Source organism: Pristis pectinata, chromosome 6, assembly GCF_009764475.1.
Source record: "Pristis pectinata isolate sPriPec2 chromosome 6, sPriPec2.1.pri, whole genome shotgun sequence".
NCBI lineage: Eukaryota > Metazoa > Chordata > Chondrichthyes > Rhinopristiformes > Pristidae > Pristis > Pristis pectinata.
In genome coordinates this window covers 45,627,029-45,646,800 of record NC_067410.1, presented here as the reverse complement: position 1 = coordinate 45,646,800, position 19,772 = coordinate 45,627,029, and the positions used below count along the sequence as shown (strand labels likewise).

The 19,772-nt window shown below is 37.0% G+C and overlaps 1 protein-coding gene across 5 annotated transcripts in view; it reads right to left on the bottom strand.

Moving 5' to 3' along the window:
* rad18 (RAD18 E3 ubiquitin protein ligase) overlaps positions 1–19,772 on the bottom strand; it is a 219,377-nt gene that overhangs the window by 100,375 nt on the left and 99,230 nt on the right. For 4 of the 5 annotated variants that reach the window (XM_052018687.1, XM_052018688.1, XM_052018689.1 and 1 more), the window contains exons 8-9: positions 2,492–2,565; positions 2,352–2,412 (exon numbers count right to left, since the gene is read on the bottom strand). The exons of the other annotated variant lie outside the window; for it this stretch is intronic. In XM_052018687.1, coding sequence (XP_051874647.1) covers positions 2,352–2,412; positions 2,492–2,565 — 135 coding nt within the window. The remainder of the gene's footprint in view (positions 1–2,351; positions 2,413–2,491; positions 2,566–19,772) is intronic. 5 annotated transcript variants of the gene reach the window in all.

Sequence of the window (19,772 nt, the reverse complement as noted above, 5' to 3'; positions counted from 1 at the left end):
GACATCCAGACTTAAGAATAGCTTTTTCCCCCACTGCTACCAGCCTCCTAAACCAATCACCTCTTTCACACCATTCACGGTGATGCTGCCACATTCTCATACTCTTAACTCTGCCCCTCTTGGGTACTCGGCTATCGTCACTTACATATTTTATTGGACTACTTCAGATTGCACTACAATCTTTGCACCATTCCGTTGTTTTGCATATCGTTGTATTTATTTTTGTATTTATTATTACCAAGTATACTGTTTACTCTATAAGCTTCATGAAAACAAGGATTTTCATTGCACCCTAGATTAGTATAGTTTATTGGTGTATACACCAATAAACTAATCTAATCTAAATTACACTATGAGCAATAAACATGATACATTAATTTGAAGGACGTCAACATAGGAGTGCAACTTCTGCATATCAGACGCTGGCTGCATTAAAAAAAAGCAATTAAAATTAAAATGCTTTTTGCTCAGTACTTCTGATATATTTTTGGGCGATATCTTTAAGACAGCATTCTCACCTATGAGGCAACATTGTCACCTCAAGACTTGATCCTGAGATTTGAGCATATAATGCACGCTAGCACATGGAAGGAGCTCTGAACTGCCAGAGATGCTTTCTTTCATATGAATCATTAGACTTGGGTATAAAAAAAACCTAAGCAATTTTCAAAGAACCGCAAGAGAGATTTCCCAGTGCTCTGGCCAAAACTTTATCCTTCAATTAAAACCAATTACCAGATCATTCATTTTGTTGATTTTTTTTTGAGAGGTTACAACGCATGAATTGGTTGTTGTGTATTTAACACTGTAAAAGTGTGAATGTAAATGCTCAATCCTGAGACTGTGAAAGGTGGTATATTAATGTGTGCCTTCATTAATCAGCCACTTGTAATTTTATGGCAAAACCCATTCCTGGTCACAAGTCAGTGAGAGTTGTTCAGTCATTGCTACTTGTTTGCTCTATAACACTACTGCCAACTGTGTAGTGCAGAAAACATCTGAACTTTTTAACCTCATCCCGCCATTCATTTTTCTTTTAATGGATCATTTCAAATGTGCAAGAACATAAGAAGCTGTGGATTCAGCCCAATACATTATGGACACATCCGTCCCCACCATCTATAGTATCTATAGGAACCACTATCTCAAGAACACAACATCCATCATCAAAGATTCCCACCATCTGGGCCATGCCATCTTCTCACATCCACCAGCGAACAGGAGGTACAAAAGCCTGAAGTCCCACTCCACCAGGTTCAAGAACAGCTACTTCCCTTCAACCATTTGGTTTTTGAGCCAACCGTACAACCCTAATCACTACAGTTTAACAACACTATTACCACTTTGATCACTTTGCATTAAAATGGACCTTTTTTTAGTTGTGTTCTTCCTTGTAAAAATTGTGTACAATTTATGTTTAACTTATGTTTCTCTTGTGAATGCTGTTTATATGGTGCAAGTAAGTTTTTCATTGCACCTGTGCATGTCATAATAAACTCGACTTTGACTTTCCAGGCTTGCATAGTAGCAGACAGGAGGCATTTCAGCCTATTCTATCTGCATCTTTAATTCTCCTTTAATTATTTATTCTACTCCCTGGCTCTTCTCGCAATGCCCTGCAGATGTTTCCTTTTCAAGTATTTATCTAACACCTTTCTGAAAATTTGTATTAAATTTGCTTCCATCAAAGTTTCAAGCTATGCATTCCAGATCAATACAAATCACTCTGGAAAAATATTTACCCATCGACCTTTTTACCAATTGTTTTACATCTATGTCTTGTTTATCGACAACCCAAAAGCATTTACGCTATATCAAAAGCTTTGAACATCTTTACCAAATCCCTCCTGTATTCTTCACTACTCTGCTAAAGGTCCCAGCCATAGTCTCTGCACATAACTCATGTCCTTCACTCCATGCCAGTAAATCTTCACTATTCCCTCTTAGCGGTTAGCGTAATGCTTTACAGCGCCAGCGACCCGGGTTCAATTCCGGCTGCTGTCTGTATGGAGTTTGTACGTTCTCCCCGTGTCTGCGTGGGTTTCCTCCAGGTGCTCTGGTTTCCTCCCACATTCCAAGACGTATAGGTTAGGAAGTTGTGGGCATGCTATGTTGGCACCGGAAGCGTGGCGACACTTGCGGGCTGCCCCCAGAACACTCTACGCAAAAGATGCATTTCACTGTGTGTTTCGATGTGCACGTGACTAACAAAAAGCTTATCTTATCTGAGTCCCTCAGGGTTTACATTAGTGGTGGTCGCAGAATGGTTGTGAGCACTGCCATTGCTCATGCACTCAAATACAAGTCTCCAAACTTTAAAAGGTGCTAGTTAAAAAAAATCATATACTCACGATATTCCTTGTGGATTACATTGATTTCTTCTTCTGACTGATCCTTTGTGAATTTCAATGCCTAATGAAAACAACTGAACTATAACTTTTTTCTCCATCAGAAAGATTAAATTACAGAGAAAGCATTAAAGGACACTTACATTTTCAACCATTTTGGTTTCAAGCTGAGCTCGGGTCTTTTCATTCTTTTCAATTTCTTTAGCGATGTCTTTGGCTGAATGACAAAAGCAATTGAAAATAATTTCAAGCATGAAAAAAGCCAAAGAAAACTTTTATTTCCAAACTTAGAAGATGCTTGTCCAGTTTATATGTATATAATATATTGGAATCCAATCTCTACAAGACTGGGTTGGGACAGGAGGAAAACAATATACTTACAGCAGAAGTACCTCAAGTGAAATAATACACTGCAGATCAAATTTATCATTTCAAATTGTTCCCAATTTAATTAACTATATTTTTCACTCTCTTGCCTGACAAGTCTAAATCCCTCTCTCTGGATTGCTGCAGAATAAAGTCCATAGTTCTACTGCTGTTTCTCATAGCTCAGGTGACTTAGAATGAAAATTTCACACCCAACATTATTAATTTTAGAAGCCCAAATGAGTATGTATTTGCTTCAGGGAAGTGGGCCAACCTTCATCCTTACCCATCCTCCTCTCATTAAGAAAGTTCAACTTCGGCCAAATGAGTTGAGAACAGAAGGGGAGACAACTCCAGGGCTCCTCTTGGTGGGCAACAGCAGAATGGCAGTGTCAGCAGTTCCAGAGAAAGCTACTCACTCCCACAATACTCAATGCTGAGCAACATAAGGGTACAGCAACTAAAGGTGATGCAAACAGGCAGAGCAGACACGGAATGAATAAGTTAGACCATTCTCCAGCTAACTTCAATTACATTTTATTTGATAGTGAGCTAACCATTGAACATCCTGACTCAAAGTATTCTCCTGCTCTCACACACTTTTCTTTCCTCTGAGTCTAAGAGGCAACCTCAGGTAAATTGCCTGACTGGGAATATTTTCACTTCCCAGAAATGCCACTGAAGCAACATTATTAAATTGCACGTGGACAGAATGCCTGAAGTGATGTTCCAGTATTTTTTTCTCCTTTTCACTATAGCAAGCATCTTATACATGTACTAAATATTAATAGTAACATACAAAATGTTAAACTTGTGGTTAAATTTTCCCTGGCATGCAAATGTTGTCAGCCTCTGGTCTGCGTGTGGACCATACCAGCATAACCTCAACTGTCAGAAGGCCTTTTCAGTGTTTCTAAATTTCTCTGAGATATCAGAAACATTTAGGTAACTAAAAATCCTAAACATAAGATAAAAAATTAAAATATTTAAAAATAAACTGCTGTTAATCTAGAAACATAAATACAGGCCCTCCCCAGCTTATGAATGGCCATTACATACATATGAATGAGCATTTGGGAAACTGGCCGGATGGATTTGCCAGCTGCTGCAGGTATCTTTTGATGTGTGGGAATTCGGTTTGCAGCAACATTTCCGACTTGAGAACTGTTCAGGTTACAACAGTTTTCGGGAATGAAACCCTGTTGTAACCTGGGAAGCAGGACCTGTACATATGAAGTAAAGAAATATAATAATTAAAAAAAACACAACTTTCGATACAACGTTGAAGAACACATTCAAAGGAATGGACCCATATTAGATGCATCTGTGATGGCTGGTATAAAACTGGGAACCAAATACATGCTCCGTATTTCTGTGCTACAGTGCACAAGCAAAGAGGTTTGGCACACATTGATACACACATTGCAGTTGAACATCAGTTCTCCATCAACCCACTGGCTAACCATCAGCACAATCAGACCAATATCTCCTGGTAGATGGCCCACACTCTAGTGGCCTAAACAACAATTATTGCCAGGTTATTTAATAATGAAGGGCATCATATCATCAACTGACTTTGAACCAACTTTCATGATATCACTAAATAGGGTAAACAAACTACCAATTTGGAAACCCAAATAATCTCCATTCTGTGGATCAAGCTGGCATAAAACCATTGGCAAGGATGCACTAACTTACTACGACTGTCTAGAATATATTAGGGGGTGGGGGGGGGTGCAGGCATTCTGAGTGATGAATTACCTTTTATTTTGTGGTTTTTAAATAAGATTGTAGAAAGATGCTTGATTGAACAGAGAACATTATTAGAATAAATGAACAAAATTAAATGCCAGGGAAAATTAAGATTTATTTCCCAGGAGTAGCCACCAAAGGTCACAAAAAATGTCATTTAGTTTAATGAAGTACAACATGTGATTAATTGCTAGTGTTCCACCTACACGGAATGCTCCTGAAATATAATGCAGTTAAAAAAGCAGTGAATTGCAAAGCAGGTCAGAAGGAAACAAGCATGGGAACACCAATAGGCTTTTTCATTATCACTGGAAACTGTTGAAAATGTTGAGTAGGAACAACATCCTCAACAACAGCTCATCCTATCACAGCTCAGACTTACAAAGATTACAAGTACCCATTAACCAATGCTGGATTACCCAAGGGAGATGCAGCCACTTCCTCCTGGAAAGTCAAAACCACATTCCTATGGGCAGGTGTAACACTATTACAGCGCCAGAGACCAGAGTTCAATTCCAGCCACAGTCTGTAAGGAGTCTGTACGTTCTCCCCATTACTGCGTGGGTTTCCTCCGTGTGATCCAGTTTCCTTCCACATTCCAAAGACATACGGGTTAGGAAGTTGTGGGCATGCTATGTTGGCGCCGGAAGAGTGGCAACACTTGCGTGCTGACCCCAGAAGACTCTACGCAAAAGATGCATTTCACTGTGTGTTTCAATGTATATGTGACTAATAAAGATATCTTGTCTTGTCTAAATCACCAACCAAGAAGGAAATTTGCCCAAGGTTTCTCAAACATCTATTAAGCACACATCATAAAATGGCTTCAAACTCTGGACATATCACTTAAATTTAATGGTCATATGATAAACAAAAGATGTGAAAAAAGATAAATAAGGAGTAATTATGATTGGACTAAGTTGAGATAACTAGTTACCAGTCATTACTACATTACAGGATACACTTACCAAGCTCCAAATTTGTTAATTTACTACAAGGAGGCAATCTAGACCAGGGTGCATCAACATCAATTGACAAACATATCACATACAGTCATATTACTGCGTGAAAAAAACTTGGAACAAACTGTGTCCACTTGTCTTAAAACAGGAAACAAAAACTAATAAGACAGTATGCCAATGATCAGGTTTAACAGAAATCTAATAAAAGAGCTTAACATTGAAGCAAACATTGATTGCTGATATACAAGCATAGCATGCAGAACAAAGATACTGAAGCCTATCCTGCACTGCACATCGCCATTGACTATGCCACCTCTCCCTGTCTATCTCCAGGACACATTCACCAGTTTTTAAAAAAACCTGAAGTTTACCTTTGATTGTTGTTACCTGTAGGACACCTATGACCAGCTGCAGGAGCTCAGCACTTAATGGTAATCTAAAAATAGAGTCTGTCAACAAAGGGAGACAGATTATATTTGTTTACAATCTGTCTGAAGCTTTAAAGCACCATGATGACCAGCTTCTGCTCATGGAGTAATGAATCGCAGTCACTCATCCGTAATAACCTGACTGTAAATGTCAATCTTACAATTCACTTTCTAGTCAAGTCTATAACATGTAAAGAAAAAATGTCTACATCTGATAATTCAAACAGCATTGAGAAATTGACTTATCCAACAAATGAAATTAAGCAAATAGCTTAATAAGAATGGACATTCATTCATTGCATTATATGAAAATATAATTTTCCTTCAGTTTTAACCAGCATTCCAGAGGCTTGGAAGATGTAGTGCATTACAGTCAAGACTTTCCACACAGGAGTCTGGGTTAATATTTTGTTGAAGTTTCCCTTCTACGTGCTGTCCCTCAAGCTCACTATCTGAAGACACAAAATTTCATATGCAAACTAATAATTTACAAATCCAATCACTACCACCTCCACCAGATAAATTTTTTCATGCTGTTTGATTTTGATCAGCAGAAAATTCCTCCCATTAAATACTGGGAAGACTGAAGCCATCGTCTTGCATGCCTCAACGTCTCCAAACCACTCCTTCAACTCACACATTCGGTTTTCAGTCCAATAGGACACATACTCCCCCACCTTCTCTTTCCATCTGAATTATTAACTGATACTCTGTCTCTTCTCAGCCATGGTTCGATGCAGCCCTGTTCGCCGATATCAATGATATGTCTGCTGAGACACCCATGAGCTTTACATGGGGAACTATTAAAAATTCAATTGAACCAGACATTTATCTTAATCTCCCTAGATATTTAAAATTCATACTAACGTGTTTAACATGATAACAGTTCATTCATACTTTCCAAAGTCTCATTATCCTCAACTCAACATACTTTATGGAACTGGAATGCCCACAAATAAAACTATCCAAGTTTTTTCCCATTTAGTCACTCCATTTACTTTTAGTCTTACCCTATTCTCCTCTTAACTTCAAACACTTCCAAAAAAATGTGAAGACCTAATATTATTGCTATGTGCTTTGCTTTTTTACTTTACCCCAAACAATATACGCTCCTGCTGCTTCTCTCCTGAGTTCCAGATAGAGCTTCCACTCTTAGTGAACATTAGTCAAGCACAGTCTTACAACTGCTATGTTCATTTATGAAATTTCAATTAACTTTGGAATGAGGACTACAAAAGCAGGGCTAGCTTTTATTGCACTTTCCTAATTGCCCTTGAGGTGGTGGTGACGAAGGTGGGACCTCTGTGGTCCTTCCGATAAAGGTGCTTCCACAAGTGCTGTTGGGTACGGAGTTTCAGGATGTAGGCCAGGTGCCAATGATGGAATGGTGATATATTTCCAGGTCAGTAGGGTGTCCAAATGGGAGGGGAACCTGTTGGTGGTCAGCTACACCTTCTGTCCTTGTCATTCCTAGTGGTAGGAATGCATGTTTGTAAGATGTTGTTGAATAAGCTTTAGTGACTAACTGCAATGGATTTTCTTTCTTTCTTTCTGTTTTCAATCTTTTTATTAGTTTTCAAATTAATACAGATTGATATATAGCATCAATATTTATACATGTAATACAAAGATATCAGGATAACAATCATGGCACAGATAATCATAAAAAACAATAACATATAAAAAAATCTGTAGATCCAACGATCATTTAGTAAATGAATATAATATAAAAGGAAGAAAAAGATTTATTATATAAATTAAAAGAAAGAAAAACCCAAATCAATAAGAAAAATTATAAACAATATAAACTAAACTAAACAGAAAAATTGCAAAAAAAAACAAACAGTAAAAAAAAAGAAAAACAAAACTGGGCTAATCAGTAGAAACAGAGCAATATTATGTCGTCAACTCCGTTCCTCTAAGTTACAAAGTTATTGAAAGGGGATCTACATCGTGTGAAAATACTGAATAAATGGACTCCAAATATCTTCAAATTTAAGCGAAGGATCAACAGTACCACTCCTAATTTTTTCCAAGTTTAAACATGATATAGTTTGAGAGAACCATTGAAAAGCAGTAGGGGGTATTGGATCCTTCCATTTGAGCAAAATGGATCGTTTGGCCATTAATGTAACAAAGGCAATCATACGGTTAGCGGAAGCAGATAAATGGCCAGACTCTATCCTTGGTAATCCAAAAATTGCAGTGATAGGGTGAGGTTGTAAATCAATCTTCAATACAGTTGAAATAATGTTAAAAATGTCTTTCCAATATTTTTCCAAAAGAGGACAGGACCAAAACATATGTGTCAAAGAAGCCACATTCGATTTACATCTATCACATATAGGATTTACATGGTTATAAAAACGAGCTAGCTTATCTTTGGACATATGGGTCCTGTGAACTACCGTAAACTGTATCAACGAGTGTCTGGTACACATTGAAGATGTATTAACTAAATGAAGAATTTTCTTCCAAGTCTCTGTAGGTATAGACGTCTGCAGTTCGCTTTCCCATTCATTCTTAATTTTGTCCAGTGATCCTGGACGTATTTTCATAATTAAATCATAGATTATTGCTATCAAGCCCTTCTGATAAGGATTAAGACCTAAAATTTTTTCCGTAGTTTCAATTTTGTAAGGTGTCGGAAAAGAGGGTGTAGTAGTTTTAAAAAATTTTCTAATCTGCAAATATCGAAAAAAGTGTGATCTAGGCAAATTGTATTTGTTAGACAATTGTTCAAAAGATGAAAAACAGTTATCAATAAATAGATCGCGAAAACATACTATTCCCTTCCTTTTCCATATAGAAAAAGCTGAGTCAACTCTGGATCGATGAAAGAAAAAATTAGATTGAATGGGACTTGACAAGTTAAATTTATTCAATCCAAAAAATTTATGAAATTGAAACCATATTCGTATTGTATGTTTAACAATTGGGTTAGTCATATGTTTACTTAATTTGGTAAGTGCAAAAGGGAGTGAAGCTCCTAAAATAGAAACTAATGAAAATTCAAGTACTGATTGGTGCTCAAGGTATACCCATTTGGGGCATTGAATTACATCTAAATCTTGTATCTAAAAAATTAAATATCTGATATTAATTGCCCAATAATATAATCTGAAGTTAGGCAAGGCCATACCACCATCCTTTTTTAGTTTTTGTAAATATTTCTTACTTATCCTTGGGTTTTTATTCTGCCAAATATATGAAAGAATTTTAGAATCAATAGTGTCAAAAAAAGATTTTGGGACGAAAGTTGGAATCGCTTGAAATAAATATAAAAATTTTGGTAAAATATTCATCTTAATCGCATTAATTCGGCCTACCAATGATAAAGACAGTGGAGACCACTTAGTAAATAATTGTTTAACATGGTCAATTAAAGGCAATAGATTAGCTTTAAATAAGTCCTTATGTTTCTTGGTAATTTTAATACCTTAATACATAAAGTAGTCAGTTACCAATCTAAAAGGTAATTGGCCATAAATTGGGGTTTGCATATTCAATGGAAAAAGTTCACTCTTATTAAGATTTAATCTATAGCCAGAAAAAACACAAAACTGATCTAGTAGTGATAGTACTGCGGGGATAGATTCATCAGGATTAGAAATATAAAGTAACAGGTCATCTGCATAGAAAGATATCTTATGAATCTTCTGTCTGCGAGTAATGCCACATACATTTGAAGAGTCCTGAAGTGCAATAGCCAAGGGTTCTAAAGCAATATCAAATAATAAAGGGCTTAACGGGCAACCTTGTCTAGTACCTCGAAAAAGCCTAAAAAAAAGAGATCTTTGATTATTAGTAAGCATTGAAGCCATAGGTGCATAATAAATCATTTTAATCGCAGATATAAATTTAGGACTAAAATTAAATTTTTGAAGCGTAGTGAATAGATATTCCCATTCGACTCTGTCAAACGCCTTTTCAGCATCTTAGTGAGACAACACATTTTGGGATTTGGGAATGAAGGAGTATATATCATATTCAGTAATCTCCTAATATTAAAATGTAAATAACGATTCTGAATAAATCTTGTCTGGTCTTCAGAGATAATTTGTGGGAGAACCTTTTCCAGTCTAAAGGCCAATATTTTGGAAAATATTTTTGAATCTATATTTAATAAAGAAATAGGTCTATAAGAAGCACAATCAGTGGGATCTTTATCCTTTTTAAGAATTAAAGAAATAGTTGCTTCATAGAAAGATTGCGGTAGATTACCCACTGATAGGGTATCTTTAAAAATTTTGGCCAACCAGGGAACAAGAATATCAGAAAAGGATTTAAAAAATTCAGCTGTATATCCATCAGGGCCGGGTGCTTTACCCAAGTTCATTGAAAATATTACTTTCTTTATTTCTTCCTCTGAAATGGGAGCATCTAATGTAGAACATTCATTTAAAGATAGTTGGGGAATCTTCAGATTTCTTAAAAATTCATACATTGATGTAGGATCCTCGGGATTCTGATTGGTATAAAGAAGAATAAAATTCTTGAAAGGATTTGTTGATTTGAACATGATCTATCGTGTAGGTACCATCTGGTTTACGAATTTCATTAATCTGACGTTTAGATAAAGTAGCTTTCAACTGGTTGGCCAATAATTTACCAGATTTGTCACCATGTATATATTTTTATATTTTTAAGTAGTAGATTTTCAATTGAAGATGTTAATAATAAACTATGTTGTAATTGGAGTTCTGTTTTCTTTTTAAAAAGCTCCAGATTAGGAGTATCAGAATATTTTTTATCGATTTCTTTAATCTTGTCAACCAATATACTTATTTCATTATTAGTTTGTTTTTTCAAACCAGCGGAATATGAAATAATTTGACCACGGATATATGCTTTAAAAGTATCCCATATTATCCCACTGGAAATTTCTTCAGTAAAATTAGTTAAAAAGAAAAATGAAATCTGTTCTTTAATAAATTGGACGAAATCTGTCTTGTAATAGAGAAGGAATAAATCGCCATTGTCTGACATCAAAGGATACATCTGGTAATTTAATTAATAAAGTCAATGGTGCATGATCAGAAATGGCAATTGCATCGTATTTACAGTCCATAGTAAGTGGAGCTAACCTAGCATCAATAAAAAATATAATCAATCCTCCAGTAGTTATGGTAAACATGAGAAAAGAATGAAAATTCTTTATCATATGGGTGTAGAAATCTCCAAACATCTAAAATTCCAGATTCAACTAAAAAGGAATTAATAAAGACAGCGGATTTGTTTGGAAGTACAGGATTTGACACAGATCTATCCATCGAAGGGTTTAGACAGCAGTTAAAATCTCCACCCATATTCACAGTGTATTCATTTAAATTAGGAAAAAATGCAAACAGATGTTTAAAAAATTCAGGGTGATCTACATTGGGTGCATAAAGATTAACCATAACAACTTTTTTTTATTATGAAGCAGACCAGTAATTAATAAAAATCTACCATTTGGGTCTGTTATTGTCTCATGATGGACAAACAAAATTGAGGAGTCTATAAAAATAGAAACTCCTTTCACCTTTGTTTGTGAATTTGAATGGAACTGTTGACCCCTCCAAAATCTAAAAAAACGTTGATTATCTTTCTTCCTGATGTGAGTCTCCTGAACGAAAATAATCTGAGCACTTAATCTACGAAAAACTTTAAAAATCTTCTTGCATTTAAGTGGATTATTTAAGCCGTTAACATTCCATGAAATAAAATTAATAGTCTTATCCATTTTAACAGATTAAAAAACATATGGTATGTAAAGGGTTAATCTTGGTATTTCCGAGTCTTACCAACAAGAAGAAGTAAAAAAAAATTCAAAGAGGAAACGGATGTGACGACAATTTAGAAAAATTTGTAGTTTAGCTCAGAAGAAAAAAAACAAAAACAACCCCACCCCCCTTCCCAACAGCCCAAAAACTGGCCAATAGGCAGCCAGAAAGCGACTCTCTAATTGAACTAACCCCAGTTCTATTGGTGGCAGTAGTCCAAATTGAAAAAATATATAAACCACCCATGTTTTGTCTAAAAAAGAACAACATAATACAAGCAGAGATATCGAACTCATAACATAGTTGTGAGATTGAAACAGAGCCAAAGGCCACAATTAAAAAATACAGTTTAATAATTATTTCGAAAAGAAAACAAACGATCAGTTATTTTGTTAAATTCTTAATTGTTATTAAAACAAAATATTAAAAATATTAAAAGAAGAAAAAAGAAAGGTTTAAATCTAAAAATTAATTAGATAATAAAATAAGTAGGTAGTAAATCAAAGGAAAAACACTGTGTCTCTTCTGCATTTCTTAGCTTCTAAAATTAAAAGCTAATTCAAAAGAAAATTCTCGGCTTCTTGAATGGATTTAAACCATTTGTGAGATTTATCAGGTAATGAAATTCTCAACCTTGCTGGGAATAATAATGCAGGATGATAGTTGCTTTGATAGAGACGAGCCATAATTGGTTTGTAGGTCAGCCTTTCTTTCATGACTTCTGGGGTGTAATCTTTAACTATTCGAAACTTCCATTGTTTAAATTGAATCATTCCACATCTACGAGCGGTACGAATCAGGAGTTCCTTGACGCTGACATAATGGAATCTCAGTATTACTGCCAGAGGTTTTTGATCCAGAGCAGGTTTAGATCTTAATGCTCTGTGAGCCCTATCCAGAATGGGCTGAACAGGGAACATTTCAGGACTAAAAACATCGACCAAAAGGTTAGAAAAGAATTCTGTAGGGTTACCGGTCTCTGTGTTCTTTGGAAAACTGATGATCCTTAAATTTTTCCTTCTGCTACGTCCTTCCAGGTCGATGATCCTCTGTTGTTGCTTTTCCAGGTTTTGCTTGGTTGTAATTAAGGCTTTTTCAAGTGAATGAAGTTTGGCATCTCTCTCTACCAACTTGGTCAAGTTCAGCAATTAATTGCATGTTTGGCATTCTCCTGGATAAGAGTATTTTGTTTGTCTTCAAAGTCTTTTAAAATAGACTTCAATTCGGCAAAGCTCCGATCAAACTTTCTATCCAGATTAGAAATTGCTTCCAAAGTAGGTTGGTCTCCAATACCTTTACCATTAGCAGAGGCTTTAGATCTGGTGGTCATTTTAACAGTTAAAAATCAAGGTTAAACTTGCACCAATATTGTAAAAGACTTATTAAAGGGTGGTAAATAATAGATTGAAAAGTGCCTGGACCAAAGCCAAGTTATGACTTAGTCCACCGAGCGCCACCAACAGACTTGCATTTTCTAAATGGTATACATTTCAGTCACTTTGCAAGCCATGAAAATAGTACAGGTTTAGGCTAATGGATTGGATGCCAATCAAGCGGACTGCTTTGCTCTGGACGGTGTCAAGCTCGAGTGCTATTGGAACTGCACTCACTCAGGCAAGTGAGAAGTACTTATAACTGGTCCGATTAAAATTCTGATCATTGATGACCCTCAGATGTTTTAGGTGGGGGGTGCATTCAACGATGACAATGCAGTTGAATGCTATTGGCAGATGGTAAAATTCTCCTCTTAATAGTCATTGCTTGGTACTTTAATGACATGAATGTCACTTAAACTTAGCCCGTGCCAGAATTTTGCACTTCCTACAGACAGAGGCTGCTTAATTTTCCAAGGGGTTCCAAATGGGAATGGACATCAGCAATCACCCCTCCCCCCTTTAACCTTTCAGATGTTATGATAAAATGTACATAACTGATGAAGAACTGATGACGGTACTAGGACACTATCTTGAGGATCTCCAGCCGTGATATCCTGGAGCTGCAATGATTGACCTCCAAAAATCATAACCAACTTCTTTCATGTGCTTTACGACTCCAGCCTGAGGGTAGCTTTTCCTTAAATCCCACCAGTTTCAGTTGTACAAGATAGTGATTTCTTACCAAGACTAATAAATTCATTGAATTTGATAGCACCACAAATTATTTAGCCCATGGTGTCTGTTCCATATTTCCTTTTTAAAACTATCCTTGGATGCCTACAATTTTTCCCTTTTCAAATTTTTATTCAACTCCCTGAGGATCTGCTTTATCCAAACTTTATTTTATGCAAAATGCAACTTGATCTATTTTGAGATTAGTAATACATTAATACACTTTTCACTTTTGGTACCAGTTAGAATTCAGATGTACATTCAAACCAACAGATTAACATTGGAATCATATGTGGAATCACAATGCTCTAGATTGGTATAATGCTGCAGGAACAGCAAAATATTTTTCAGAAGATCACTTGGGACCTTGGAGACAGCTCAGCCAAAATAATACACAGGGATGTATTCAGCTTCACGTACACACAAGCAGTGATTTTTTTTTAAATTCTCCATTTCTTCTTGGAACAATCCTGAAAATATGATGCTTTACCAGTTTGTCCTGATGACTTTAAACTCGTCTTCAGCAGTTGTTTTTCCAAGAGTTTGCCTGATGGATTAATGGATAGAGCAGGTATATATTGCAACACCGAAGTATTCATGTCTAAAGTCTGCTGATCTAATTTCTTTTTTGTGCTGCAATAGTTAATCTCAGGCAATACAATAATTAGGATGCTGCAATCAAGTGTTGGTTCCTATGGGTTGCCAGAAGTGAAAAACAAATCATCCAGTGTTCATATTCCTGATCATTGTTCAGTGATCCTTGCTGGAAATTGCTTATATTAATCTGTAAGAATGCATATTCAGTATTGGATTTTATGTCTTCCATTATTATTTGGGGTCAGAAATGAAGCATGACTACTGAATAACTACCAGATGAACCTGCACATCAGCAGTCCTTGTCTTCAAGAGAGAAATGGGGAGAACTAAAAAATGGCTATTTTATAAGGGGAAAGAGGAAGCCATGAAAAGAGTCTTGAAGATGTTGAAGGACATTAATGGCAAGGACAGAAGCGCCTAATTAGCTTTGCTCATGAGCAAAGAAAAATAAGCAGAAAAAATTAAAAACATCACACATCCCAGAGCACTTTACAACCAATTACTTTGTACATGTATGTTGCTGTTACAAAGAAGGAAATATCAAGTTCCCTGCAAACAGCAGTGTAATGAGGGCCAGATAATGTTTCAGTGATGCTTGATGAGAGATAGGTTATTTTACGGGACATATGGGAAAACTCTGACAATGTAACAAGATCTATTTTCTAGAAAGGGTAGATGAGACTTCTAAAACTCAAAAGGACTAAAATATGCCTCGACTATAACTAGAGATTAGCAGAAACTCTAACTATTCCTAAAATACGTATAGATTTAGCCTATTCACTATAACCGCAGCACTGGTGCAGCCGCGTTAAACACAGATACTTCTGTTACAGAATAAAGAAGTTTGAATTCAGAGCCCAAGCCTATTATAACTCTTGCACAGAACTAGTCAGGAGGAGAGTTTACAGCTTGCTGTACTCCTCAATCAGTGGACATTTTAATTAAGGTTTACATGGACCCTCCTTACATCATGGTCAATTCAGCATGCCAAACACATAAAAAGGCAAATAGCTGTAGAAGAACTTACTAATTACAAAAAGACCTGAAAGAACTGAATACTAAAAATAATTCCAAATTCCTGTAGCAAAAAACAAGATGCAAGTCAGGCAGCATCTGTGGAAGGAAATGGACATTCGATGTTTCAGGTCAAGACCCTTCATCTGGACTTCAGCTGGTCTCCAAACTCCTGGATTTGTTCATTGAATAATGAAGCATAATGGCCTAGAAACTGGATTGCCAAGTAATTGATGCCATATGTTTATACATAAAAAATGAACCACAGTGGAAAATCTTGGATCACGAATTTGTTCCAAGTCCCCTATGCCTCTTGTGTGATGATAAAGGACCTGGGATATCCCACAGTGACCTCCAACAAATATGGATACCACTTCCAGGATCTTTAGTGGCATACGTATAGTCCATGCTGTCCATGGTACACTCTCAAAGCTCCTGTGACATGACTTAAGAAAAACCTCCTTGACCAAGACCTAGGCTCATGTAGGGAACCTGATGCAGATATGTTCCCTTTAATTTACTAATCAAGCTTTTCTTTTTTGCATTCCCCATAACTACTCCACCTTAGGGTAGTAACTCTCTCCTCACCTGGAAGTTCATGATCTTCCCCTAATTCAATCTGCCACCAAGGACTGACGGCCAGTTAGACACCAATTGCACCCACTGATATCAACCCAATCTAATTGCAGCCCTCAATCTAATTACCCATCTCTAACCAATTCTGTTATTATATCCTGGCAGCTGATTCTCTGGAGGAACCAATATCCCTACCAGTTCTTACCTCAACCCCTTTAACTACCAGTCAACAATCTAATCCCTGACCTTCCCCTCCAGCAAACCCCTCTGAATCAGGACCCAGATTGAGCCCAGGACCTGATTAATGAGATTTCCTTCACATGCTTTTACACTGGCAGACAAAAGACCTTGAAAGTTTAAGGCTTAATGAGTAGCACACAATACGTTGGACCTTGTGCTATTGAATTTCCCAGTGTTAGGTCCACAAGCAAAACATTCACTGGACAGCAGGTGCTGATCAACTTCCAGAACAATGCTCTAAAAAAAACACATGCACAAGTTGTTCCTGTCCGTCCAGACGAAAACTAAATTCCTATTTATGAACAAGTTCAAACCAGCTTGAAGCAACTTTCATAGAACACTACAGCACAGTACAGGCCCTTTGGCCCACAATGCTGTGCCAACATTTTATCCTGTTCTAACATCTAACCCTTCCCTCCGAAATAGCCCTCCATTTCTCTATCATTAATGTGTCTATCTAAGAGTCTCTTAAATGTCCTTAATGTATCTGCCCCCACAACCTCTGCCAGCAGTGTGTTCCACGCACCCACCACTCTCTGTGTAAAAACAAAACCTTACCCCTGACATCCCTCTTATACCTTCCTCCAATCACCTTAAAATTATGTCCCCTTGTGTTAGCCATTGTCACCCTGGGAAAAAGTCTCTCACTGTCCACTCAATCTATGCCTCCTATCATCTTGTACACCCCTATCAAGTCCCCTCTCACCCTTCTTCTCTCCAAAGAGAAAAGCCCTAGCTCGCTCAACCTATCCTCATAAGACATGCTCTCCAATCCAGGCAACATCTTGGTGAATCTCCTCTGCACCCTCTCTAAATCTTCCACATCCTTCCTATAATGAGGCGACCTGAACTGAACACAATACTCTAAGTGTGGTCTGACCGGAGTTCTATAGAGCTGCCACATCACCTCACGGCTCTTGAACTCAATACCCTGATTAATGAAGGCCAACACTCCACACGCCTTCTTAACAACCCTATCGACCGGTGTGACAACCTTGAAGGATCTTTTGACGCGGACCCCAAGATCCCTGCTCCTCCACACTGCTAAGAGTCCTGCCATTAACCTTGTATTCTGCCTTCAAATTTGATCTCCTGAAGTGTATCACTTCACATGTATCCGGGTTGAACTCCATCTGCCACTTCTCAGCCCAGCTCTGCATTCTATCAATATCCTGTTGTAATCTACAGCAACCTTCTACACTATCCACAACACCACCAACCTTCATGTCATCTGCAAATTTACTAACCCACCCTTCTACATTCTCATCCAAGTCATTTATAAAAATCATAAAGAGCAGGGGTCCCAGAACAGATCCCTGTGGAACACCACTGGTCTCCGACCTCCAGTCAGAATACTCTTCATCTACAACCACGTCTTCTACGAGCGAGCCAATTCTGAATCGACACAGCCAAGTTTCCCTGGATTCCACGCCTCCTGACTTTCTGAATGAGCCTTCCATGAGGAACCTTATTAAACGCCTTACTAATATCCATGTACACTACATCCACTGCTCTACCTTCATCAATGTGCTTTGTCACATCCTCAAAGAATTCAATCAGGCTCCTGAGGCAAGACCTGCCCCTCACAAAGCCATGCTGACTGTTCCTAATCAGCCTATGCTTCTCTAAATGCCCATAAACCCCGTCTCTAAGAATCTTCTCCAGTAATTTGCCCACCACTGAAGTACAACTCACTGGTTTGTAATTCCCAGGGTTATCCCTACTCCCTTTATTAAGTAAAGAAACAACACTTGCCACCCTCCAATCATCTGGCACTACTCCTGTGGCCACAGAGGACACAAAGATCATCGCCAAAAGCGCAGCAATCTCTTCCCTCGCTTCCCGTAATAACCTTGGATATATCCCGTCTGGCCCCAGTGACTTATCTATCCTAATGTTTTTCAACATTAGGATAGATAAGTGGATAGAGATGTGGAAGGGTGGGTTAGTAAGTTTGCTGATGATACAAAGATTGGTGGTGTTGTGGATAGTGTAGAAGGTTGCTGTAGATTACAACAGGATATTGATAGAATGCAGAGCAGGGCTAAGAAGTGGATTACCCAGGGTGAATGTCCTTTCCCTTCAAAATTAGTGCAACACAGATAGAAACAATTAAGTAAATGAATGGCAATCTCCAAAATGATTTCTGAGATCTTTGCTAAAGTTAAGAGGTGTATTCCCATGGTGATTTCCCATTTCTCTACCTTTTTGTTAGGCTATTGTGAACTATTAAGAATTGCTCAATAGCCACAGGCCTTTAATGATATTGTTAGCCACATGCACAAATATTAGTATAGAACACTTCACACATGCTCACACAATAAATGTTTCATAACTACTACTAATTAGCAACCAAACAAAATACATACAAGCATCTTAATGTTTCATAATTATTACTGATCAGTAGCATAATAAAAATAAATACAAGTATCAAAATACTTCTACACATTGGTTTTTATCTTACCATTTTGGCATTAGATGCAAAAATAATAAAGTGCTGCTTAAATCAAACAAATGATTGAGTTTTATAATTATTTTTATTTACTATCAGGACTACAATTAGCTGCAGTTGAATAATCAATCAACCTGAAACATTAACTCTGTTCCTCTCCCTACAGATTCTACTGGGCCTGCTAAAAATTTCCATTATTTCTTGCATATCAGTATTATATTTTTGAAAAGCTACATACAGCTTGTGCTACTGTATGCCTAATACAAATTAAAATGGCATTTGAGATATTAACATTTCTAACAGGCATTAGGCACAAAAGAAAGCAGGTAAAGACATTCTTAATGTTTCACTGCTACAATTAATGGATAATTGGTAGACAGGGTGGCTGTGGTGGTCAGAAACTTTACAATATTTGACATCAGACAATTTACTTTATTGCTTTCAGAACATCAATAGTCCAAGCATCATGGAAAATGTATAATTTGTCAAAAAACAGTAAAAGAAATTATTCCATCCTGAGTCTTAAAACCATTTATTTCCTTTTATTAAAATGAACATTTAGGAATATAGATGCAGTTTCAGCATGCAACACAATCTAGCAACAAGGAGTAAGAAGCTTTTTAACTTTTCTCTGAGGTCAATGAAGATTAGTAGAGTGCCTACTGTATTTAAATGAGATTACCCCTTAAATCTAGCACAGATCAGAGACCAAACCTAGAATTTCCCAGGCTACAATCAGCAAATAAGGCAGCACCTGTGGAAAGAGAAACAAAGTTATGTTTCAAATCGAAGACCCTTCAACAGAACCTTCTCCAGTTCTCTTTCCATAGATGCTGCCTGACCTGCTAAGTATTTCTAGTATTTTATGATTTCATTTCAGATTTCCAGCATGCGTGTATCTTTTTTATTTTTAACTTTTCAGGCTACTTGGTACAAGTTCTATTCCAAAATATCTTATTTGGTGAAGGAAAGGGGAGGCTTCTGGTTTTTAAGCAAGTGGAGTCAAAAATAATGTGACCTTTTCAGGCACTAATCTTAATTGTGTCAAAATATTTTAACAGGTAAGACTAATTGGTGTATAAAGGCAATAGGTTTCCTGTGTACATCAGTTCTCAAGAGCCTAATTTAGTTATAATTAAGATGAGAGTGCACAAAGGAAGTCCA